The sequence below is a fragment of the Eptatretus burgeri genome, chromosome 6 (genome assembly GCF_056783735.1).
Source record: "Eptatretus burgeri isolate ZD-2024b chromosome 6, Ebu_testis_v1, whole genome shotgun sequence".
NCBI classification, from domain to species: Eukaryota; Metazoa; Chordata; class Myxini; order Myxiniformes; family Myxinidae; genus Eptatretus; species Eptatretus burgeri.
In genome coordinates this window covers 109,493,272-109,518,343 of record NC_140966.1, presented here as the reverse complement: position 1 = coordinate 109,518,343, position 25,072 = coordinate 109,493,272, and the positions used below count along the sequence as shown (strand labels likewise).

Here is a 25,072-nt window from a genome sequence, read left to right as displayed (position 1 = left end):
TGTGTGTTTCCACATCACGAACACAAGCTTTGTGCGTTTCCACATCACGAACACAAGATTTGTGCCTTTCCACATCACGAACACAAGATTTGTGTGTTTCCACATCACGAACACAAGCTTTGTGTGTTTCCACATCATGAACACAAGCTTTGTGTGTTTCCACATCACGAACACAAGATTTGTGCGTTTCCACATCACGAACACAAGCTTTGTGCGTTTCCACATCACGAACACAAGCTTTGTGTGTTTCCACATCACGAACACAAGCTTTGTGTGTTTCCACATCACGAACACAAGCTTTGTGCGTTTCCACATCACGAACACAAGCTTTGTGCGTTTCCACATCACGAACACAAGCTTTGTGCGTTTCCACATCACGAACACAAGATTTGTGCCTTTCCACATCACGAACACAAGCTTTGTGTGCTTCCACATCATGAACACAAGCTTTGTGTGTTTCCACATCACGAACACAAGATTTGTGCGTTTCCACATCACAAACACAAGCTTTGTGCGTTTCCACATCACGAACACAAGCTTTGTGCGTTTCCACATCACGAACACAAGCTTTGTGAGTTTCCACATCACAAACACAAGCTTTGTGTGTTTCCACATCACGAACACAAGCTTTGTGCGTTTCCACATCACGAACACAAGATTTGTGCCTTTCCACATCACGAACACAAGATTTGTGTGTTTCCACATCACGAACACAAGCTTTGTGTGTTTCCACATCATGAACACAAGCTTTGTGTGTTTCCACATCACGAACACAAGATTTGTGCGTTTCCACATCACAAACACAAGCTTTGTGCGTTTCCACATCACGAACACAAGCTTTGTGTGTTTCCACATCACGAACACAAGCTTTGTGTGTTTCCACATCACGAACACAAGCTTTGTGTGTTTCCACATCACGAACACAAGCTTTGCGCGTTTCCACATCACGAACACAAGCTTTGTGCGTTTCCACATCACGAACACAAGCTTTGTGTGTTTCCACATCACGAACACAAGCTTTGTGCGTTTCCACATCACGAACACAAGCTTTGTGTGTTTCCACATCACGAACACAAGCTTTGTGAGTTTTCACATCACGAACACAAGCTTTGCGTATTTTCACATCACGAACACAAGCTTTGCGCGTTTCCACATCACGAACACAAGCTTTGTGCGTTTCCACATCACGAACACAAGCTTTGTGTGTTTCCACATCACGAACACAAGATTTGTGCCTTTCCACATCACGAACACAAGCTTTGTGTGCTTCCACATCATGAACACAAGCTTTGTGTGTTTCCACATCACGAACACAAGATTTGTGCGTTTCCACATCACAAACACAAGCTTTGTGCGTTTCCACATCACGAACACAAGCTTTGTGTGTTTCCACATCACGAACACAAGCTTTGTGAGTTTCCACATCACGAACACAAGCTTTGTGTGTTTCCACATCACGAACACAAGCTTTGTGCGTTTCCACATCACGAACACAAGATTTGTGCCTTTCCACATCACGAACACAAGATTTGTGTGTTTCCACATCACGAACACAAGCTTTGTGTGTTTCCACATCATGAACACAAGCTTTGTGTGTTTCCACATCACGAACACAAGATTTGTGCGTTTCCACATCACGAACACAAGCTTTGTGTGTTTCCACATCACGAACACAAGCTTTGTGCGTTTCCACATCACGAACACAAGCTTTGTGCGTTTCCACATCACGAACACAAGATTTGTGCCTTTCCACATCACGAACACAAGATTTGTGTGTTTCCACATCACGAACACAAGCTTTGTGTGTTTCCACATCATGAACACAAGCTTTGTGTGTTTCCACATCACAAACACAAGCTTTGTGCGTTTCCACATCACGAACACAAGCTTTGTGTGTTTCCACATCACGAACACAAGCTTTGTGTGTTTCCACATCACGAACACAAGCTTTGTGCGTTTCCACATCACGAACACAAGCTTTGTGTGTTTCCACATCACGAACACAAGATTTGTGCCTTTCCACATCACGAACACAAGCTTTGTGTGTTTCCACATCACGAACACAAGCTTTGTGTGTTTCCACATCACGAACACAAGCTTTGTGCGTTTCCACATCACGAACACAAGCTTTGTGCGTTTCCACATCACGAACACAAGCTTTGTGTGTTTCCACATCACGAACACAAGATTTGTGCCTTTCCACATCACGAACACAAGCTTTGTGCGTTTCCACATCACGAACACAAGCTTTGTGTGTTTCCACATCACGAACACAAGCTTTGTGTGCTTCCACATCATGAACACAAGCTTTGTGTGTTTCCACATCACGAACACAAGATTTGTGCGTTTCCACATCACAAACACAAGCTTTGTGCGTTTCCACATCACGAACACAAGATTTGTGTGTTTCCACATCACGAACACAAGATTTGTGTGTTTCCACATCACGAACACAAGATTTGTGTGTTTCCACATCACGAACACAAGATTTGTGTGTTTCCACATCACGAACACAAGCTTTGTGCGTTTCCACATCACGAACACAAGCTTTGTGAGTTTCCACATCACGAACACAAGCTTTGTGTGTTTCCACATCACGAACACAAGATTTGTGTGTTTCCACATCACGAACACAAGCTTTGTGCGTTTCCACATCACGAACACAAGATTTGTGCCTTTCCACATCACGAACACAAGATTTGTGTGTTTCCACATCACGAACACAAGCTTTGTGTGTTTCCACATCATGAACACAAGCTTTGTGTGTTTCCACATCACAAACACAAGCTTTGTGCGTTTCCACATCATGAACACAAGCTTTGTGTGTTTCCACATCACGAACACAAGCTTTGTGTGTTTCCACATCACGAACACAAGCTTTGTGCGTTTCCACATCACGAACACAAGCTTTGTGTGTTTCCACATCACGAACACAAGATTTGTGCCTTTCCACATCACGAACACAAGCTTTGTGTGTTTCCACATCACGAACACAAGCTTTGTGTGTTTCCACATCACGAACACAAGCTTTGTGCGTTTCCACATCACGAACACAAGCTTTGTGCGTTTCCACATCACGAACACAAGCTTTGTGTGTTTCCACATCACGAACACAAGATTTGTGCCTTTCCACATCACGAACACAAGCTTTGTGCGTTTCCACATCACGAACACAAGCTTTGTGTGTTTCCACATCACGAACACAAGCTTTGTGTGCTTCCACATCATGAACACAAGCTTTGTGTGTTTCCACATCACGAACACAAGATTTGTGCGTTTCCACATCACAAACACAAGCTTTGTGCGTTTCCACATCACGAACACAAGCTTTGTGCGTTTCCACATCACGAACACAAGCTTTGTGAGTTTCCACATCACGAACACAAGCTTTGTGTGTTTCCACATCACGAACACAAGCTTTGTGCGTTTCCACATCACGAACACAAGATTTGTGCCTTTCCACATCACGAACACAAGATTTGTGTGTTTCCACATCACGAACACAAGCTTTGTGTGTTTCCACATCATGAACACAAGCTTTGTGCGTTTCCACATCACGAACACAAGCTTTGTGCGTTTCCACATCACGAACACAAGCTTTGTGCGTTTCCACATCACGAACACAAGCTTTGTGTGTTTCCACATCATGAACACAAGATTTGTGTGTTTCCACATCACGAACACAGACTTTGTGTGTTTCCACATCACGAACACAGACTTTGTGCGTTTCCACATCACGAACACAAGCTTTGTGCGTTTCCACATCACGAACACAAGCTTTGTGTGTTTCCACATCATGAACACAAGATTTGTGTGTTTCCACATCACGAACACAAGCTTTGTGCGTTTCCACATCACGAACACAAGCTTTGTGCGTTTCCACATCACGAACACAAGCTTTGTGTGTTTCCACATCATGAACACAAGATTTGTGTGTTTCCACATCACGAACACAGACTTTGTGCGTTTCCACATCACGAACACAAGCTTTGTGTGTTTCCACATCACGAACACAAGCTTTGTGCCTTTCCACATCACGAACACAAGCTTTGTGCGTTTCCACATCACGAACACAAGCTTTGTGTGTTTCCACATCACGAACACAAGCTTTGTGCGTTTCCACATCACGAACACAAGCTTTGTGCGTTTCCACATCACGAACACAAGATTTGTGCGTTTCCACATCACGAACACAAGATTTGTGTGTTTCCACATCACGAACACAAGATTTGTGTATTTCCACATCACGAACACAAGATTTGTGTGTTTCCACATCACGAACACAAGATTTGTGTATTTCCACATCACGAACACAAGCTTTGTGTGTTTCCACATCACGAACACAAGATTTCTGTGTTTCCACATCACGAACACAAGCTTTGTGTGTTTCCACATCATGAACACAAGATTTGTGTGTTTCCACATCACGAACACAAGCTTTGTGTGTTTCCACATCACGAACACAGACTTTGTGCGTTTCCACATCACGAACACAGGCTTTGTGCGTTTCCACATCATGAGCAAAGGCTTTGTCGAACAGTTGGTTGCCATCACTTTGTTGATAATCACTCACAGCACAAGCCAGATCTGATCTGTGACTTGCAACAGGGACCATGAAAACCTGTACAGACCTGTTCCCTGGTCGGGTTGTCGGCGACTAAGGTTTAAGTCACATTTGGCACGGCGGCCGTAGGGTCTACAAAAGCTATGGCCACTAGCAATTATAGGGCGGCCGCAGTATTTCCACGGTCACACAATGTTGAAGTCACATATGTTTTTATTTTTCGGGGAGCCGCATGGCATATTTAGAAATTGTGGAGACTGAAAACGTGGGGGTGCCGTACGGTCTTTCATTTGATGTCGCATGATGACCTTAGGGCGTCCCTGTGGCGGCCATATAATTTTCAAGGCAGACGCAAGGTAGCCTCAAGGTGCCCGCAAGGCGAATGCAGGGGGGCCCTAAGGCGAACGTGCGGCCAGACGGACGGTAACGAGTGGGAGTATATACCAGTTCTTTTTTTTACTGAAATAAAAATATAACAGTTCGGAATATACCAGTATATATATATATAAGTGAATATACTATAAGTATAATATATATATATATATATATATATATATATATATATATATATATATATATATATCTGAATATACCAGTTCGGAGTACTATAGGCAAACACCGATACAGTACTTCGATCTCTAGCAGTTGCGCACGGTCGACGCAGACTGCCACGGAGGCCGTACGTAGGACGCACGGCAGGCGTAGGGGAACCGTGCGTCGACCCTGTGTTGCCCGCAGGTAGTCACACAGACCGCAAGGCCACCGTACGTTGAACACAGGGACGCCTTAGGACTACCCTACGGCGACCGTCGTAATTTTTTGGGGGTTGGCAAAATTCATTTTTCATTGATAAGAGCCTACGGCAGCCGCACGAATCACACAAGCCCACCGTACGCCCTACATACGGTCGACGTGGAACACATATACGTCACAGCTTGGCTTGTCGAATTGCTACGGCCAACGTAGAAATGAAAAAAGTTATAACTCCGCGCTACAATTCCACGGCGACCCCTACGGCCTGTAAAAGATAGCCATACGGCATAGGGCCACCCTGAGGCCACCTCAGAAACTCTGCGGCCGCTGCACGTTTGTCAATTTGGGGGGGGGGGGGTACGGCCGCCGTATCCTAGCTGGAGAGCAAATATGACTTAGGCTTAAACAGTCTCTCCCACGAGGTTTCCTGGTGAGGAGGGTGTATGTTATGAACACCCAGCAGGATTAAAAACAAAACTTGTCAAAGGGTGGAGGAGCTCCTTGTGAGACAACGGCCATCCATAATCTGGTGCCCAACTGTGTCTGCGGACGTCCTTCTGCAGTTGGGTTACTTTTTTGGAGGTTGGTGGCAGGATTTGCACTCCGGCCACTGTAAAACATTTCACCCAGCAAAACATAAGAAAACCGTTAAGAAAATTGAAAACCCACTCCATGGGAGTACCTCCTGTGCAGCTTCCCTCCGCAGGGCAGCAAACTTGATGATGGGAATGGGGCAAATCCTTCAGGCCACCCACTCTTTGATGATAGGAGGAAAAGCACAGGGTAGTTTTCTTCCTGGGTAAGATTCCGATCGTGTGTGTCGGGGTGGTGCTGAGTTGACGTCCACCAGACGGCGACCTCCTTGGGTTAACCTGAGGCAGTTCCTTCGGGCGTGTGCTTGGAATGTCCTACCCCGAAGAGAGGATGATTACCTGTCTCGATTATCATCTGAGCTCAAGTGATTCAACATCGGTATTGCAGCACTCTCTGAGGTTCGGAGACCGGATAGTGGTGAGATCATGGCGGGTCACACCTCCTATTGGTCTGGTCGCTCTGATGGTTACCATGCCCATGGAGTTGCTGCAGCTGTGACCAATAAGCTGACTCCAATGATAATTGAGGTAACACCGGTCAACGAGCATATTATGAGACTAAGGATTCGTCACTCCTTGGGTGTCATTTCCCTGGTCTCTGTATATGCTCCGACTGAGGCGAGTGATCTCACCGTGAAGGACGCGTTCTATTCCACGCTCGCAACTATGGTTGATCAATGCCCCAGGCGAGATACACTTCTCGTCTTGGAGGATTTTATTGCATCGACTGAAACCGATACGAGTCGATAATGAGTCGGTCCACAATTATTCGGGCCTTGGATTGCAGACTCCTGACCATATCGTCAGGGAGTCTGCAGTACGGGCTGCAAGATCGCATCTCGTTGGGTGAGCTGAGAAAGTTCTCCAAGTTTGTTGTTGTGCAGGGGCACGGCCCTTTCTCTCGGATACTTTTCCAAGTATTTTCCGCTTTTTCGAGCAGCTTTGTGAGCCATTTAAGGTAACAATCCTCATCTCTCACACACGGTATACGTTAACATGCCCTGATGACCGCTGTTTCTAGAAGTTTCAGTGCATGCATGCAGAGCGTTCTGGGTGGATTACGTCATTATGAAAGTCCCGTATTAACATTAGATAATCATACGTGTCATCAGCCTACACCACACATGTGCACCAGTTTTTTTTTCATGAACATGATTGCGAAAAGACTGAACATGACTGAAAGAAAAATTTGTCGTTGAGAAAGTCCATAATCGCCAAAATTACAACTGCGAACAGAGCATACAAAAGCATTCACAGCTCGAGTGTCCTTCATCGGCTAATAACACAAAGCATGAGGTCCGATCTTTGCTGCCCTCCTGCAGTGAGTGTCAGAGTGATACAGACCTGTGAGAGACCGTGACATTCAGACAAGCACCGTCACTGTCTCCTCGGATGACTTATTGGTTTCCATATCGTCAGCTTTGACCAACGTTGAGTATCACTTATCAACTTCATCTCTTTTATCGATCAAATCACGCATCAACATTTGTTCCTTGCCTCGTCCGGACTATACGTATGAGTTGCACATCTCATCTCATCATTTTATCCAAAAAAAAATTGAATTACATTTACATTTGCCATATGAGCACAAGCTGGATGTTAATCAGATGTTGACTGTGAGATTCACATGGTACCTTGTTCGCGTCTCCCATCGCCCCGCTTCCGCTCCTCCACGTACCCACAGTTACAAAGGGTGGATCTGCAGGCCTCGTCGTGGGCATCGTCGTGCTGCTGATGATGTTAGCCGCAGGCACCGGCGGGGGACTTGTAGTTTACCAAAAACGTCTCCTCTGCTTCAGAAAGACCGGTAAGTTTGGGCCCAGGGAGTCGGGAAAGGGCAAAGCTAACTGTGGGTTAATGTGGAGGATGGTAGGCTCCAAGCAATAACATTGTGGGAAGCATTTTCACTTCCACAAGATGGCTTTTTGTGAAAGCAAACTAGCGGTGTTTTTGTATTAATAACGAGAATAACAGGCATTATGTGAATGTAAATGCCTTCCCTGATGAGTACTCATCAAGAATTAGGTCACAATCAGAAAAAAGTAGGTCAATGACGCAAATCAAGTACCAGGTGCACAACTTCAGTGCAGGTACACTATTATGATGCAAAAACATCTTTGAAGGCCAAGTGGTCTTTAAGATCCTGCATTGGTAAAATTAAGCGATGATACAAAATATATATTTTTTTATGTTCAGACCAACATTTGACCTTGACCTTTGTTGTCAGGTAAGGCCAGATCAGATCTGTGACTTGCTAGTTGCTACAGGTACCATGTAAACCTAAACTAACCTGTTCCATGGTCGGGTTGTCGGCGACTAAACCGTCTCCCCCACCAGGTTTCCTGGTGAGGAGGGTGTATGATATGGACACCCAGCAGGATGAAGAACAAAACCTGTAAAAGGGCGGAGGAGCTCCTTGTGAGCCAACGGCCATCCATATCTAGTGCCCAACTGTGTCTGCGGACGTCCTCCTGCAGTTAGGTTACTTCTTATTAGGTGGTTGGTTGCAGGATTTGCACTCCGGCCACCGGAAAACCCTTCATTCCGCAAAAAATACGAAAAGCAAAAAAAAAATCTGAAAACCCACTCCGTGGGAGTACCTCCTGTGCAGCTTCCTTTCGCAGGGCAGCTCACCAGATGACGGGATTGGGGCAAAGCCTTCGGGACCCACAATCTTTGATGATAGGAGTGAAACCACGGGGTAACATTCTCAGGTCAGATTGAGATATTGTGTCTCGGGGTGGTGCTGAGGTGTCGTCCACCAGACGGTGGTCTCCTTGGGTTAACCTGAGGCGGTCCCTTCGGGTGGGTGCCTGGAATGTCCTATCCCTAAGAGAGGATGAACACCTGTCTGTTATCATCTGAGCTCAAGCGTTTGGACATCGGTATTGCAGCACTCTCTGAGGTTCGGAGACCGGATTGCGGTGAGATCATGTCGGGTGGTTACACCTACAATTGGTCTGCTCACTCTGATGGTTACCATGCCCAAGGAGTTGCTGTCGCTGTGTCCAATAATTTGACTCCAATGATAATTGAGGTTAAACCGGTCAACGAGCGTATTATGAGACTAAGGATTCGTCACTCCGCCGTGTCATTTCCCTGGTCTCTGAATATGCTCCGACTGAGGCGAGTGATCTCACCGTGAAGGACACATTCTACGCCACGCTCGAGTCTGTGGTTGATCAGTGCCCCAGGCAAGATACACTTCCAGTCTTGGGGGATTTCAATGCATCAACTGGAACTGATAGGGATGGTTACGAGACTCGTGTTGGTCCCCATGGGCCAGGAACTATGAACCAGAATAGCACCAAGTTCCTTGACTTTGCAAGACGTCATGGAGTTAGGGTGGCCGGTTCATGGTTTCAACGCCCACAAGCTCATCGCTGGAATTGGTATTCCAATGCTGGCGGTGTGACAAAGGAGATTGACCATGTCCTCGTTGATGGTCGCTGGAGAACGATCCAGAACTGAGGGGTCTACCGGAGTGCTCAGTTCCTCAAGAATGACCACCGGCTTGTTGTAGCAACTCTTAAGGTGCAGCTTAAATCCAGGAGATTGGTACCATCCCATCCTTGGCTGCATGTTGACAAGCTCAAAGATGAGATGGCAGCTGAGGAGTTTGCCAACAGGCTGAGGATTGGGGGGGGGGGGGGGGTCTGGGTGTTTTAGGGAATACTGAAGAGTTGTGGAGTGCCTTCAAGATCATCTTTGAACCCACCATCCGACAAAGTGGAACTTTGTCTTTCAAGGGACACTGAACACCATTGACCAGAGTCGCAGGGCCAGGCTGAAGGTAGATCTGAGCTGTTCAAGGAGCTGAGGCGAAAAACTGTACGTGCGCTGAGTGTGGACAAGGAGGCCTTTGTGCGAGGAATCTGTGAGAGGTTAGAGCATCACCTGTGGTTAAGTAATTATCGTCCTGCTTACAGGGGAATTCATGCATTGCATTCATCCAAGCCCATCCCTCAGTGTACTGCAGATAGAGCAGAGGGTGGTGGGCCCTTGACAGAGGAGTCCGAAGTGAAGGCCCACTGAGCCGGTTACTTTGAGCAGTTGTACCAGGCTGATCCATCAGCTGTCACGTTGTACGTCAGGGGTGTTACAATAACTGTTGGTAACCTTCAAATCAACTGTGATCCACCTTCGTTTGTGGAAACACAGGCTGCGGTGAACCGGTTGAAATGGGGTAAAGCTCCTGGGATCTGTGGCGTCCCTGCTGAACTTCAAGGCTGGTGGAAATGCTGTACTCGTGTCGTTGCATGCAGTTTTGTGCTCTGCCTGGAACACAGGCATCATCCCAACTGATTGGAAGAGGGGCCTAGTTGTCCCTCTCTGGAAAGGGAAGGGTGATCACCAAGACTGCAACAACTACCGAGGGGTGACGCTGCTCTCAGTGCCGGGCAATGTCATTGCTCGGATAATTCTTGATGTGATTTGCCACCATCTGCTTGAGCACCAGCGTCCAGAGCAGTCAGACTTTACACCAAAGAGGTAAACGATTGACCGTATCTTTGCTCTTCGGGTCCTCACTGAACGCAGAAGAGAGTTTCGGGAGGGGCTGCTTGCAGCCAATGTTGATCTCTGCAATGCGTTTGATTCAGTGAATCGGTATGCCCTCTGGAGGATTCTTGGTGTTCGTGGGGTGCCACCAAACTGATCGATCTGATGTCTGAACTAAACTCTGGTACTGAGAGTGCTGTGAGATGTGGTGGTACCATCTCTGACTTATTTCCAGTTGTTACTGGAGTTCGTCAGGGGTGTGTACTGGCCCCCACACCTTTTCAGAACTTGTATGGACTGGATTCTTGTGAGGATGTCGGAGAGATCAAGCTGCGGTGCATCGGTTGTGAATGTCAAGATCTCTGACCTTGATTTCGCAGATGATGCAGCCATCTTTGTGGAGACTTGGGATACCCTTTTGGGGGCCCTCGAGGCGCGGAATGAGGACTCGAAGCCACTGGGATTACAAGTTTCCTTGGTCAAAACTAAGATCCAGGCTTTCAATGACATCTTGGATGCTGCTGTCCTGTCTGTGGTGAGGATGTTGAGGTCAAGGAGAGATTCACTTGCCTTGTCAGTGATATTCATGTCTCTGCTGGCTGTGAGCCAGAAGTCAATAGACGTCTGGATCGGGCCTGGGGAGTCATGTATTCACTGGATCATGGGGTGTGGCACTGTTGGTTCCTGTGCAGTAGGATGAAAGTCCGAGTCCAGGTCCTTGGTGCTTCCAGTCTTGCTCAACAGATGTGAGACTTGGATTCTGACCAGGGATCTGAGATGGAGACTTAATTCCTTTGGTACCAGGTCTCTTCGGAGAATCCTTGGCTATCGCTGGTCAGACTTTGTGTCCAATAAGTGGTTGCTGAGAGACTCAAATGAGATTTGTTACCTGCACAGTCCGTGAGCGTCAGCTGCGGCTGTATGGACATGTGACTCGTTTTACTGATGGTGATCCTACTCATCAGATTCTCTCAGCGAGGAAGCCTCGTGAATGGAGGAGGCCAATGGGCCGACCACGTTCCTCGTGGTTGCAGCAGGTTGATCGGGATCTCAGGGAGATGGGGATGGGCCAGGCATCAGCCTGGGGGATGGCCAGATGGAGGCCCCTGGAGGTGAAAGGTGGACACAGCGACACGCTGCTCCAGAACATGCTCCCATACCTGACCGACAATGAGGAGGGTGGATTTTGCAAGTATCGTGCTATACATTACATCCTCCTTTTTACTTGGTGAAAGTGTTTTTTTTGCCAAGTACATTGGTATGTAGCGTTTGTTTGTCTGTCACACGATTTTTGGCCACAGTTTTCAAGGAATCGGGGGAGGAGAGAGAGAGAGAGAGAGAGAGAGGGAGAGGGAGAGGGAGAGACTGAGACTGAGACTGACCAAGGATGGCAACTCTAAATTTTTGGTGAAAATCCGAATCCAGATCTGGATCGAAGAATTTTTAAAGCGCTTCTTCACCAAATGAGAGATGGGGCCAAAAATGATATATAGCACACTATCTCAAATGGTTATGGATGGATTCACATGAAACTTGGTGGAAAGGTTGGGAGTTCCACTACGAATAATTGTTTCAATTTTGGTGAAGATCCAAGTTTCAATCTGGATGCAAGGATTATTTAATTTCTAACTGATTCTTCACCATTGAGAGATTGGGCTCGAAACGATATTGCATGTCTCAAAAAGTTGAGGACGGATTCGGATGAAACTTAGTGGACAGGTTAGTTTGTGAAAAGGACGAGTTGATTCCATTTTGGTGAAGATCTGAATCCGGATCCGGATTCAAGAATTTTTCAGGTGATTCTTCACCATTGAGAGATGGGGCCAAAAACTACGTATAGCATTTCTCTAAAAGTTGTGGATGACTTGTGACGAAACGAGGTGGAAGAGTTGGTTAGGTGACAAGAAGAATCCGATTCGATTTTGGTTAAGGTCCGGATTCAGATCTGACCTGTCAATGGGATACAACATGTAAACTGTTCAGCCTAGGGAGGTATGTTCTTTACGGAGTGCCGTTCCGTTTCGTCAAGTTGTCACTCTATGAGTGATTTTTCATTTGTTTGTTTGTCTGTCCACACAGAACTTTCGTGTTTTTCTCTGCAATCGCTTGTCGGATTGAAAAAAAAAATTCACCATAGGAGCAAAACAAAGCATCATAAAGATTTTTTTAATGATAATTATGATAATAGAGCCTGGTGTTGGCGCAGTGGTTAGGGCAGCGGCTTGGGATCCAAGAGGTCCTGAGTTCAAGCCCCGTTGAGCCACTGAATTAATACACCAGGGGGTTGACTCAGCCTGTCATCCTTCCGAGGTCGGCGAAATGAGTACCAGTATACTGGGCCGGTGTATACCCCGGTTAAAATAGGTGTACCATATCCCTGTGTCGTAAGAGGCGACCAGGGTTGCGTCAGGAAGGGCATCCGGCGTAAAACATGTGCCAAATCACTATGCGGATCATTAATGGATGATCCGCTGTGGCGACCCCTAACGGGAGCAGCCGAAAGAAGAAGAAGAAGATGATAATAGGTCACATAGTGTGACAGCCATGTGAGAAAAAAGAAAAACTTTGGACCTCTGTATCTCTGAAAGCGCACCAAGGAAAAAATTGAAACTTGGCACACGGCAAGGGTTCCTCATGAAGAATAAATTTGATTTGTTTATGACGTCATAGGTGCCTTCATTATATAATTGCAAATGCAGAATGCAACATCGGATCAGTATGAACATTTTTGAGAGTCATCCTGTGATAAAATGTTCGACAGAAAAAAAAATGGTCACGCAGTTCGACAGACATATTGTTCAAAAAAAACAAGAAGCGAATACTTCGATATCACGTGGCTGGGGGCAGTAAAAGGTGAAGAATGATGAAACAATTTTGCAGTTATAACATTTAAATGTAGACACGGTGAATTAGCATGCATGATGGGAAGAGTTGTGACGTTGGACAATTTTATATTTGTAGCCCTCAGATCAAAGGGACGTACACGGCCATAAGTGTGACAGAAGACACAGGACTGAATAGCCAATTATATAACAGCGCGATGTCGCCGCGCTGTAATAACCACTTCTGTCACCAAAAAAGAGGAAGAAATCACCTCCACAAGACGTTTTAAAAACACTTCTGGTGAAAAACAATGAAGAACGAGAGTTACAACGCTGCGCGTCAACAACTCACGGAACAGGAAGATTATCACTTCCCGCTCAGAAAATCAACTTCCAGCGTCACACAGAAAACGATTCAGCACAAAAAACGTCGCTCTTCCGCATTAACCCCGCCCACAATGCACCCACCAATCTCCGCCCACAATCCAAACGGCAATCTCCGCCCACAATCCACCCGGCAATCGCCCACAATGCACCCGGCAATCTCCGCCCACAATCCAAACGGCAATCTCCGCCCACAATCCACCCGGCAATCTCCGCCCACAATCCACATGGCAATCTCCGCCCACAATCCACGCGGCAACCTACGCCCACAATCCGCCCGGCAACCTACGCCCACAATCCGCCCGGCAACCTACGCCCACAATCCGCCCGGCAACCTACGCCCACAATCCGCCCGGCAACCTCCGCCCACAATCCACCCGGCAATCTCCGCCCACAATCCACCCGGCAATCTCCGCCCACAATGCACCCGGCAATCTCCGCCCACAATGCACCCGGCAATCTCCGCCCACAATGCACCCGGCAATCTCCGCCCACGATGCACCCGGCAATCTCCGCCCACGATGCACCCGGCAATCTCCGCCCACGATGCACCCGGCAATCTCCGCTCACGATGCACCCGGCAACCTCCGCCCACGATGCACCCGGCAACCTCCGCCCACGATGCACCCGGCAACCTCCGCCCACGATGCACCCGGCAACCTCCGCCCACGATGCACCCGGCAACCTCCGCCCACGATGCACCCGGCAACCTCCGCCCACGATCCACCCGGCAATCTCCGCCCAAATCACACCCAACAATAAGTGTGACAGAAGTCACAGGACAGAATAGCCAATTATATAACAGCGCGATGTCCCCGCGCTGTATAAAAAAAAGCAAAAAAAAGCCTTCAAAAATCTCCGCTCAAACAACTTAACATATCAACGTGAAACTTTACAGCAATGACCGCCTATCCATGAGGGACAAATGTTCACACCTATGACATTATCGGTCACATGGTTTGGCAGACATATTGGATTTACCATAAAAATTTTCTTCTCCAGAACAGCTGGACAGATCGAGGGAAAACTTCACACACGTTCCTTAAGCCTTGGTGATACCGGGGTGTTCCTGAATAATTGATAGAAAACGATTTGTTAGACATAATTAAAATTCTTTGTCTTGAACCACTTCATCGATCGATGTGAAACTTCACAATTATGACCGAGGAGTGATGGAGCATATATATTTTACATTTTAACTTGATCAGACACATGGTCTGGCAGCCAGAATTGTTGTTTTTTTGAATGTGGGTTATTTTTTTGTTTTTTTGAAAAAGGCTCACTTGGCTGTGCATGGATGGGTTAGAGGGTGGAGGAGTAGCAGCTGAAACCCAGATCCTATGCAGATCCTCTCGGATTGCTCTATTTCTTGTTTATCATTGTGACTGCATGACTTTGTTCAGATGAATATTCATGAGAAATGCACATTTGATTCACCCTTGAACAGGTAATTGAATAAATAACCTTTCAAATGATATACAACAATCAACAAACAGTTTGTTGTTGATTGCTGTATATCATTTCGGCGCAGAGTGCACCAGGTGTACGAGTTGTGGGGCTGCTGTTATGACAAGTCAAGGTGAAATGCTTAAAAAGTCTCGATTTGTGTCAATCAAATGGCCGCTCACGTCTCTATTTGATCGTCTGAATGTTTATCAAAAATGCTGTGAATCATATTCCAGATAATTCAACCACTCACCATACAATCGGTCCTTATCAAATAGACATTGACAACCATAGAACTGTGTTCTTCTTCTATCACAACCTCAGGAGAAGATGGTGAAAAAAAGGAAAATACCAAGGAGGGAGATGATGGGACAGTCAGCGATGGGCCAAATGGTGAGACAACCCATTGTACTCTTACCTCTATCATTCCATCCACCCTGACAGCACTGCATGCCCTACACTCTTACACATTTTTTTATCATCTCCCTTTTCCCTTACATCCTCTGTAGCCACAAGTGCCTTGCTGACCACCAGTCCAGCAGCTGGTGAGGGGGGCGAAGGAGAGGCTGAAAAAGCCATAAACAACACAGAGGCGTCTGCTCCCGTTTCCACAGCAGCTACAACAGTTAGCCCCACTGCTGCTGCTATAACTACTACTGAGACCACAACAAATGGCAATGCAACGACTGAAGCAACTTCAACAAATACCACAACTCCCACTGCTAATTCTACCAGCTCCCCTACCACTGGCATAGCAACCACCGCTGGTGTCACCATGACAACCACTGTTGGGTCTCCTAGCAACGCAGTCACGACCCCCATTCTTACTCAAAATCCAACTCCCGCTCCCGAAGCTCCCGTTGAACCACCGTCTCCGGATGCCACCACCGTGAAAGTCACGACCCCCGAGGTCAATAAAGAGGCCGATAAGGTCGGGTCACCAGAGGCCAAGGTCGCAGGGGTGGGCAATAGCTGAAACGGTCAGGTAACGTTGGAGAAGGCTTGAGGAAAAAAAAAAATGTAAGAGTGGGAAGAGTTGAATCAATTTTTCAAAGAGCTCCCCCAACCCTCAGTGCCCACCATCAGCCTCTCCAGTTTACCTTTATTCCTCCATCACTAGCAGTCCCTCATCCATTCAATCACACAAACACACACCCCTCCCCCATCCCTACCATTCCAAGCATCACACTCAAACTCCCATCTGTGTTTCGATACCATTCGACGAAAGAATTAGCGGTTTGGAGAATTGCAAGCAAACGTCGTGCCCGTTTAACCACGGGGACAGGGTTAACTCGGCCGAGTCGTCATCCAGCACTAACCCAAAGGTTCTGGGTTTGTATCTCATCGAGGCCCAAATTGTTACGAACAAATGAGCCCGTCATACTGAGAGCAATCTGTGAGGTCATCATGCTCGTGTGCGCTCCCAATGATTACACCAGCACAGGGTGTTGTGTCCGGGTGATGTGGAGATCATTATAACCGTTTTGTCTGAAGCGTTTATTTAAAAAAAATAAAAATAAAACTAATTTTAAAAAAAGGACACAAAAGGAAATAATAAAAAAAAATCATAAGGGTAAAAATTCTCAGTTCGTGTGGAGACCGACATTGTGACGTCTGTTCGTGAGGTGTAGAAAAAGCGGTGGTTGTAGGTCGGTGGTTGTGTGTAGAGATGTCGCAGTTCGATGTTATAACGGCTTGGTGCCTGTAACGTATCCGATCGTAGATCCCTCGCCCTCCTCCTCCAACCCGACGCCTCGTTTTTTCTCGGCATGGTGTGACGTGGTGTGTTGTGGCGGTTGGGCTGGCTGGATTTTATGTGTCTGGTGGTGTGGTGTGGTGTGGTGTGGTGTGACGAGGAAGTAAGCATGTGCAGTGATTAAAATGGTGGTTATTTGCACGTTCAATTGATGTGAAAATAAATGAAGTTGTCATGTGTCTAATGGTTTATGTATCGGTGTTTAATTCCTTGATCCCAAACTTGCCAGCGTCCCTCGTTCCGTCCCACCTACTCTACAATCCAAATCTCTGCTCGGTTCTTCAAATGGAAAGCAAAGGTAAAGTGGAAACGTCCAGGTTGGATGTGATCCACCACCAGGTAAAGGATAAGTCCTGAGCACTGTTAGAGACCAATAACATTTGGGATAAAAAAAATAAGGCACTGGATTGAAGAAGAAGAAGAAAAGTGCGACACTTACCTTTTAACGACTTTAATCTTTACAAGTTACATGAAACAAGACATTATTGAGGGGAGCGGGAGGGGGTTAAAGTGGGTACAAATGAAAAACAAGTGCGACTAGCTTAGCATTCCGGCCTTTACTGGAATCTCAAAATCACATCATGCTTTGGATCGAGGGGGTGTGAGGGGGCGATGAGGGCTTGTCTGTCGAGGATAATGCTCCTCCGTCCACCTCACTCCTCAACTCTTCCAAGCGCTTCTGCAGTTCGGCACGACGGGCGAAAAGCTCACGAAGGCATTGAGGAGGGACTGCCTGTGGACAAAAAAGAGGGACTTTGGTCAAATCGTCTCTGATGTCCCTTTATCATTTTGCGGTTCGACGGGCACGTGAGCACCCACAAACCTGTGGTTGCAGGTTCGCGTTCCAGCGGAGATAATAGCTGTTCCAGAGGCGCAGGTGTCGGGGACTCGCCGCAGGGTAGATCACGTGTCGCGGGCGAGGTACGTACAAAGGGTTGGTGAAGTCAACCGCTCGAGTGTTGATATATGACCAAAGGGACACGGTCCCGGATGGGACGCCCTGAGGTGGAAGGGTAAAGATGGAAAGAAGATGAAGAAGCTTATGAAGGATTTTTTGGGGGGGATTTTGGGATTTTTGGGGAAAGAATAGAAAGAATATTTTGGGATTGAAAGACCTATTGGTGGAAGGTTGTTGATTACAGACATGAAGTTTGTGTGAAAGTCTGAGTGACTAGTTGATCGAATGTGAAAGCTGGAATGGGACACGATGGAACCGAGGATAGAGATGGTAGAAGGTTAATGGAATGGTAAACAAAAACAATTGTTTAATTAACTTTGATGAAAATCCATCAAACACAAAAGACAATTATGATGTGCAATCATATTATTTGTATTTCTGAATATGGATAAAATGAAACCAAGCGTGACGAGGTCGGCATTCCAGCCTTTACTGGAATCTAACAAAAAAAAAAAGGCTTGACTTTTACAAGAGGAGGTACAAGCCTGCAAGCGTTACTTTGGAACGAGTTTGAGTCAGTGCATGGGGAGTGAAACATTAATAAACTTGAGGGGGAGCACTCGGGAGAGTGCAAAACCTCTGCCGCCAATACTGCTGGGTCACTCAAGTGAACCTTATATCTTATTCATTAAATATGATGTCAACAGTGCTGACAGTTATAGTTCTTTTCTCTATTTGGGGGGCGGGGGGGTTGGAAATCACTTAAAACATGGAGAAATGCAAAAAAAAGGAAATCGAAATTTTGTTGAAAAGAAAGTTGCAAAAAAGTTTTTTTCTCAAAAAATTTTTTTGGGGGGGGTTGGAAATCACTTAAAACATGTGGAAATGCAAAAAGTAGAAATCGAAATTTTGTTGAAAAAAAGTTGCAAAAATGTTTTTCTCTCACAATTTTTTTTTTGGGGGGGGTTGCAAATCACTTAAAACATGTAGAAATGCAAAAAAAAAAAAATTTTTCTCTAACAATTTTTTGGGGGGGTTGGAAATCACTTAAAACATGTAGAAATGCAAAAAAAAAAATTTTCTCCAACAATTTTTATTTTTTTATGGGGGAGGGGACCAAGTCCAAAATCCAATGGCATGACCTTGGACCATACCTAACCCCCCCCCCACCAAGTTTCGTCGAAATCCGTCCAGGAGTTTTTCCGTAATACTGTTCACAAACAAACAAACAGAAAGGGGTGATATGAAAACAGTAACCTCCGATCTTCGATGGCGGAGGTTAACTAGAACGGCACTCGGTACGGCGCTACCTCCATCAGGCTGAACAGTTTACGTTTTGAATCCCACTGATAGGCCGGATCTGCATCCGGACCTTGATCAAATCGAATCGGTTTGTACTAGTCACCAACCCAACTTGTTCAACAAGCTTTGTAATAACTCGTCCAGAACTTTTTAAAACATCGTGCAATTTACAAGGATTTTTTTTTCACAGGAGGAGGCCATTTCGGCCATCATGCCTGCACCAGACCAACACCAGATTTGAATAAATCCGTCGATACCCCTTTCCCTTCGTGTGCAACCTTTTGGCTGCTACACTGGTACTCGTTTCGCTGACTTCCAAAGGATGACAGGCTGAGTCAACCCCCTGGTGTTAATTCGGCAGCCAATGGGACTTGAACTCAGGACCCTCGGATCCCAAGCCACCACCCTTAACGTTAAGCCAACACCAGGTTGACCTATATCTTCACCAAAATCGAATCAACCCAGCCTCGTCACACACCTGGCCTGTCAACCATGTTTAGTCCAAATCCGTCCACAACTTTCTGAGAGATCCTGCTCACAGACAGAGGTGAAAGCATAAACTCCCTCCACCTTCGGCGGTGGAGGTAATTAAATAATTCTCGGACCCAGATCCGGATTTGGATCTTCACCAAAATCGAATCATTTCTTGGAACGGAATGAAAGGGGTGCTGCTATGTCGGTAGACAGGACAGTCCTCAGCACAGCATTGCACAAAGATGGCAGCAACACCTTGATGAAGCACTTGCTGCACGTTACGTTATCCCTGCGAGATGATAAAGGGTCCATGTTGAGCATTTTTAATCCTTGTTTTTCACCGTGCATGCGAAGCGGAAAAGCGGGGTTCAGCAGTTGGTTCACTTTGTCTGTCTGTCTGTCTACAGACGTCAGTCAGTCTATGATCAAGGAACAACTCAATTTAAGTTGAATGATATATTTTGAAAAATGTAGAACACAAATTGGAATGTGCATCTGCAGTTGAACAGTCGTTTGGCTCTGAATTTGGCAAATTGCTCGGAATCTCATCCCAATTGTGCACGTGCAGAGAGGAGTGAGGTACTTGTTTTATTCTGGTGGTCAAACAAAATTGAAAATCATTCAAAATGGAAACTTACTGTTTTTAAAGATGTTATAAAGGACACATACAACAGGCACGAAGAACTGATGCAACATGTTAGATTGGGTGGTATAATAGACACTGCATCAGTGGTGGTAAACTTCGAAAAAAGTTTAAATTTTTCATCTGCAGCCTTTGAAATATTTATTTTATTTCAATGGAATTATATATTTTAACACGAGAACACAAATCACCTTTTTGGCACTTCCAAAAGCCTCCAGTTAAGCAGTAGGACAAAATATTACGCCACCTCTACCGGTCAAATATTCCGCTCGCTCTCTCAGCTTAGATTGTGATTGAAACAAAATGGCAGCTTGAAGGAAACACACATTGTGCTCGGAACACAAAGCAAGAGTCTAGAAGATCCTTCTCACGTCCTTTTTCTCAAGACTGCACATGGTATGGTGTTCTATGAATCTGTAGCTACAAAAGCTTAAATGCAACATTCCTCCCTTGATGGCTCAAGGACGTGATGGTGTTTGGTAGAAATGAAAGGAGCAAACCCTAACTACGCTGTGTCCTAATCAAAACAATGAACTGCTTAATGCATTTCCTGCATTCCTGGCACACAATGCTTCGTGTGGGATGTGCCATGACAACGTGCTCGTAGACACGAGGCATTAATGAGTCTCACCTGCATCAGCCTGCTGCTTTCACTGTTGCAGAGGAAAGTGCCAAAGAGGCAGCTGTAATGGTGGTCCAGCACAGTGATGAGGAATGCCTCATTGAACTCAAATGCAGTTGGGAACTGAAGTACAAGGAAATAAAGACACATGAGCACAGTAAAACTCATCGACTCCAGGAAAGGGAAGAAGTGGCAGGAAGGGGGAGGAAGGTGTCTCAGACTAAATAAGGGAGGAGGGCCTCCTGGACCAGAAAATTGGGGAAGGTGTCCCAGTCGAGATAGTCCAGGAGAGCCTCCTCCACTACGTAAAGGAAGAGGGCCTCGTGAACTCGATAAGTGGGGAAGGTGTCACAGACTAGACAATGGAGGAGGGCCTCCTGGATGAGATAATGTTTTCCCTGCTACCCTCATTCCACACAACCTGACAATTCCTGACCCCTCAATTCTTCCCCACATCCCTTATTTGTCCAAGTCTCCCTCTATTTTGTTCAACCCTGCTGTCGGTGTGTCTCCCCTCTCTCTCTTTCTCCTGTTCCTTTTGATCTGTTGCGTCGTGATCCATTCAGTGTTCGAGCTATTTTCATGAGCCTTGAATTTTTATACAAACAACTGAATAAATAAATTAAAATGGAGGATGTTCTCCTGGATTAGATATCAGGGAGTGAGAGAGTTGGAGAGGACGTTTGAAGATGTGTGTGCTGAAGATGGTGTACCTGCTGGGTGAGCTGCCACGTGCAATCTATGAACTGAAGGAAGAGCGGTGAACGGTCAGAGTCTGCATGGTTTCTGTCACCATGTCCAACTCGCTGTGCAAATAAAATAAAACATTATGGAAGAGGGAATGAACAAATTTATAAACTACCACCATAATATGAGAACAAAAATGATGAATGCTAAAGCTCGTGCCATCAGAAATACTTTACAGCCCTGATTTTGAACTCTTGGACAGAAACATAGACAAAGTACAAGAGCTCGAGGTTGCTCACATACATTCATGATGACACACACAAACGTAACGGTAACGAGATGCAAAATTGTAGTGAAAGGAAATCCATACGAGAGCAAATTTGTGTCCAAATCCAAGCCACTCTCTCTCGATCAGCGCTTCAAAACCACGTAGACTTCGAGTTTCCGGCTCCAGCATCAGTTGAGTGAGGGCGACCAGCTGGGTCGTTCGATCCCAACCGTCTGAGCAGTGTACCACGACCGAGGTTCGACCTCCCTCTACCCTGTCCGCCACTCGCAAAGCACCCGCGAGCAGCACCTGCAATGACAGCGATGGAGGGACGGTCGACGCACGGCAACGTCATGGTTACTTACGAGCGTAGCATGACTATTAAGAAACGCACCGGGAGCTTCCAAGTCTCAGCTTTCAACCGTACGTACGTACATACTGTACTTACACCATGCAGTACCACACACTCTGAAAAAGCTCATTTAAACAAAGCCAGCCATCTTCCTTACAAATACCACATTTGGTGGTCAACATATCACACCTTAGCTTGCCGATCGAGCAGCTGTACTAGTTTGTGGTGCCTTCGTTTTTTTATAATCCTCCTGACTGAAAACACTTCTTTACAAATTCCTCAATAAATCACACCAACACAGAGAAGGATTGGTCAAAATCACAATCACAATAACAATTGGGATCCTCATCACGAGCCTTTGGAACATGTAACGGATGAGAGTAAAGTAAATAATAAAATAAATTAGTAATAGATTGCCACCGACCCGCACGTGCTCCAGCCAATGGGAGGCGTGGAGGTTGGACAGCCAGCGTGCCTCGCCGTCCCCTCCGCTCCCCAACGCAGCCACGGCATCGCGCAGCTTACGCAGAGACTCTCGCATCACGTGGATGTTATAGATGTCCAAGAAGTGAACTTCGGCGTTCGGGTAAGACTCCTCACTCTCAAAGCCCCCACCTTTGGCCTTGCATTGGGATCGATGTTTTCAGCAGGGTTAAAGGGTATGGTTTTGAAAAGAAAAAAAAAATTCAACTTCAAATAGCAATGGTTAATGGATTTTAATGTGCAACCAATTGTTTTCTCATGGGAAGATAACCTGAGATGCAATCCTTTTACTCAAAGGGGTCATCGCTCGTTCTCTGTCCCTAAGTTTCAATACTTTTTCATGAGCAGGAGTCAGGCCCACCACGACCATCCATGGCGAGGCTGCCATGGCATTCTGCGAGCCAAGAGGCCCGACCCGACCGGTGAACTTCCCAATCCGAACGTACATCGTGTTGGCCCATAGAAGAGCGAAACACATTGACATTGCTGAGGGAATGGCGAATGGATGAGCCGATGAATGGCAAAGCTCAGATGTTATAAATTTTAAAACGATGAGACGACAAGGTGTTAACCATAAGAGATTTTTTCACATGGGACTTCGAATGAGCGCATTAAGGAAGAGCATCGTTCTGGAGCAGACTCCTCTGACGAAATCCGAATTAAGTCTCAATTTAAAATCAGCATCCAATTGCCTGCTCAATGCATCTTCCATCCCGAATCAAAATAACGACCGATGACAGCACTGCAATCCCATCCCAGGAAGGAAGCCAGACATAATACACACGCGCGCGCTTGCGCACACGCGCACACGCACAATATACAACAGACATGTCTGATATTCCCGTTAACCTACTCAACTCCTACCTGCAAGCAAGTCCCGTGTCCACCTGTTTCCTACCGCATCGATGTCAGTGCATTATCTCTTCGCACTCACACATATTGCTCTCCCTCAAGCCTCCATTTTACGATAGAATAAACGTACAACACTCGATTGATTAACCTCTGGCCAACCAGAATTCTTCACATACAAACAAAATTACCAGCAAAAGGGACCACAGGAGAGCGAGAGAGAGCGAGAGAGAGCGAGAGAGAGCGAGAGAGAGAAATGTGCAAAGTTGAAACCTTGTTGCCTTGGGCGTTGTTGTGTGCGCGAGCATCAAAGATGAAAAGTTTATGCGATTGCGCATTGGCATCCATGATCGCCTGAAGCATACGCTCATCGTCACGGCAACGACGTCCGTTTCCAGGGCCGACCAATGGCTGTGCCGAACGCACCACCGCGGCCTGGCTCTCCGGGTGCAGCCACGACAGCACCTAAACACGGTGACAGAGGAGGAGGACGCACGGCAATGTGGTAAAAAAGCTGTGGTGGAGAGATCGCAAGGGAATTAAGGGAAAATTAAAATAAGAAAACAATGAGGCATTGTAAACAAAATGGAGTACAAACAATCCGGTGTCGATGCAGCGCAACAATCTCAATCGAGTTTAACTTGTCATTTCCTGGACAGATCACGTGCTTTTGACATGGTCTGGCACCCTGCCCTGCTCACCAAACACTCTTCCGATGGTACACAAGGACATCTCCACTCATGGCTCGTGGACTTCTTCTCCTGTCACAGCCAACGTGTGGCCCTAAATGGAGTTCTCTCATCCCCTCTTCCTGTCCAGGCTGGAGTTACTCAAGACAGCGTTCTGGGACCTGTGTTTTTTCTTATTTTCATCAATGATCTCTCTGACTCGCTGGAAAATCCTCTTTATCTCTTTGCTGAAGACTGCACCCTCTGTCGTGCAATCTGTCATCCCTCAGACCGGCATGCCGTAGCTTCTTCACTCACTGCAGATCTGGATAAAATCACAAACTGGTCCAACACGTGGAAAATCTCTTTCAATCCGGACAAATCTCACACTCTCACTATGTCTCTCCGAAAGGACCATCTGGACCCCCCTCCACCCGTATACCTTCTCAACAATCCTCCTTTCATTCAAGGTTCGGGGTCTCACGATCTGCCATGATCTTTCCTGGGAAAGTCACATTTCCAAGTTGGACTCGAAAGCCAGTCGCCGACTGGGAATCCTCCATCATGCAAAGTCCTTCCTCGGCCAACCTGAGCTCCTGCCCACGCACAAAGCTTTCGCCCGCAGTCTGCTGGAGTACTGCCCTCTCCTCTGGCTGGTGCTCCCGCCTCTCACCTTTCTGGGTTTCACGCTGTGGAAACAACGGCATTTTGGATCATTGGTATCTCCCGTGATGAGGCTGAGTCTTTGGACCTCTTACTCTCTCACCACAGGTGGGTCGGTGGTCTTTCTGTCTTCTACCATCTCCGTCTCGCCCCCCCCCCACTCCAGTCTCCCCTACCCCCCCCCCCCGGCCACCCATTCCCTGCTCTGTCTGCTAGCTGTCCTGCCAATATTTCAGCAGGGCGCTCAAGGTCCGCCAACAACCCCCTTCTGGTAAAACTACCAAAATCACGAATCACTGCTCACCTTCATTCTTTCACTCCTCAATTTTCAGGCCTTTCGAACAA

At 46.5% G+C, this 25,072-nt stretch overlaps 1 protein-coding gene and 1 pseudogene across 3 annotated transcripts in view; one reads left to right on the top strand and one right to left on the bottom strand.

The window, feature by feature from the left end:
• The window catches only part of LOC147025586 (uncharacterized), a 50,105-nt pseudogene extending 33,103 nt beyond the window's left edge, over positions 1-17,002 (top strand). The window contains exons 4-6 of the transcript XR_015059583.1: positions 7,595-7,717; positions 15,387-15,455; positions 15,572-17,002. The product of XR_015059583.1 is annotated as an uncharacterized LOC147025586 (transcript). The remainder of the gene's footprint in view (positions 1-7,594; positions 7,718-15,386; positions 15,456-15,571) is intronic.
• A 251-nt stretch (positions 17,003-17,253) lies between these two features.
• The window catches only part of MTMR2 (myotubularin related protein 2), a 68,270-nt gene continuing 60,451 nt past the window's right edge, over positions 17,254-25,072 (bottom strand). For both annotated transcript variants that reach the window (XM_085886695.1, XM_085886696.1), the window contains exons 8-14: positions 23,670-23,861; positions 22,489-22,686; positions 21,815-22,021; positions 21,471-21,563; positions 20,767-20,880; positions 17,642-17,818; positions 17,254-17,551 (exon numbers count right to left, since the gene is read on the bottom strand). In XM_085886695.1, the coding sequence (XP_085742821.1) occupies positions 17,393-17,551; positions 17,642-17,818; positions 20,767-20,880; positions 21,471-21,563; positions 21,815-22,021; positions 22,489-22,686; positions 23,670-23,861 (1,140 nt within the window). In that variant the 3' untranslated portion in view covers positions 17,254-17,392. The remainder of the gene's footprint in view (positions 17,552-17,641; positions 17,819-20,766; positions 20,881-21,470; positions 21,564-21,814; positions 22,022-22,488; positions 22,687-23,669; positions 23,862-25,072) is intronic.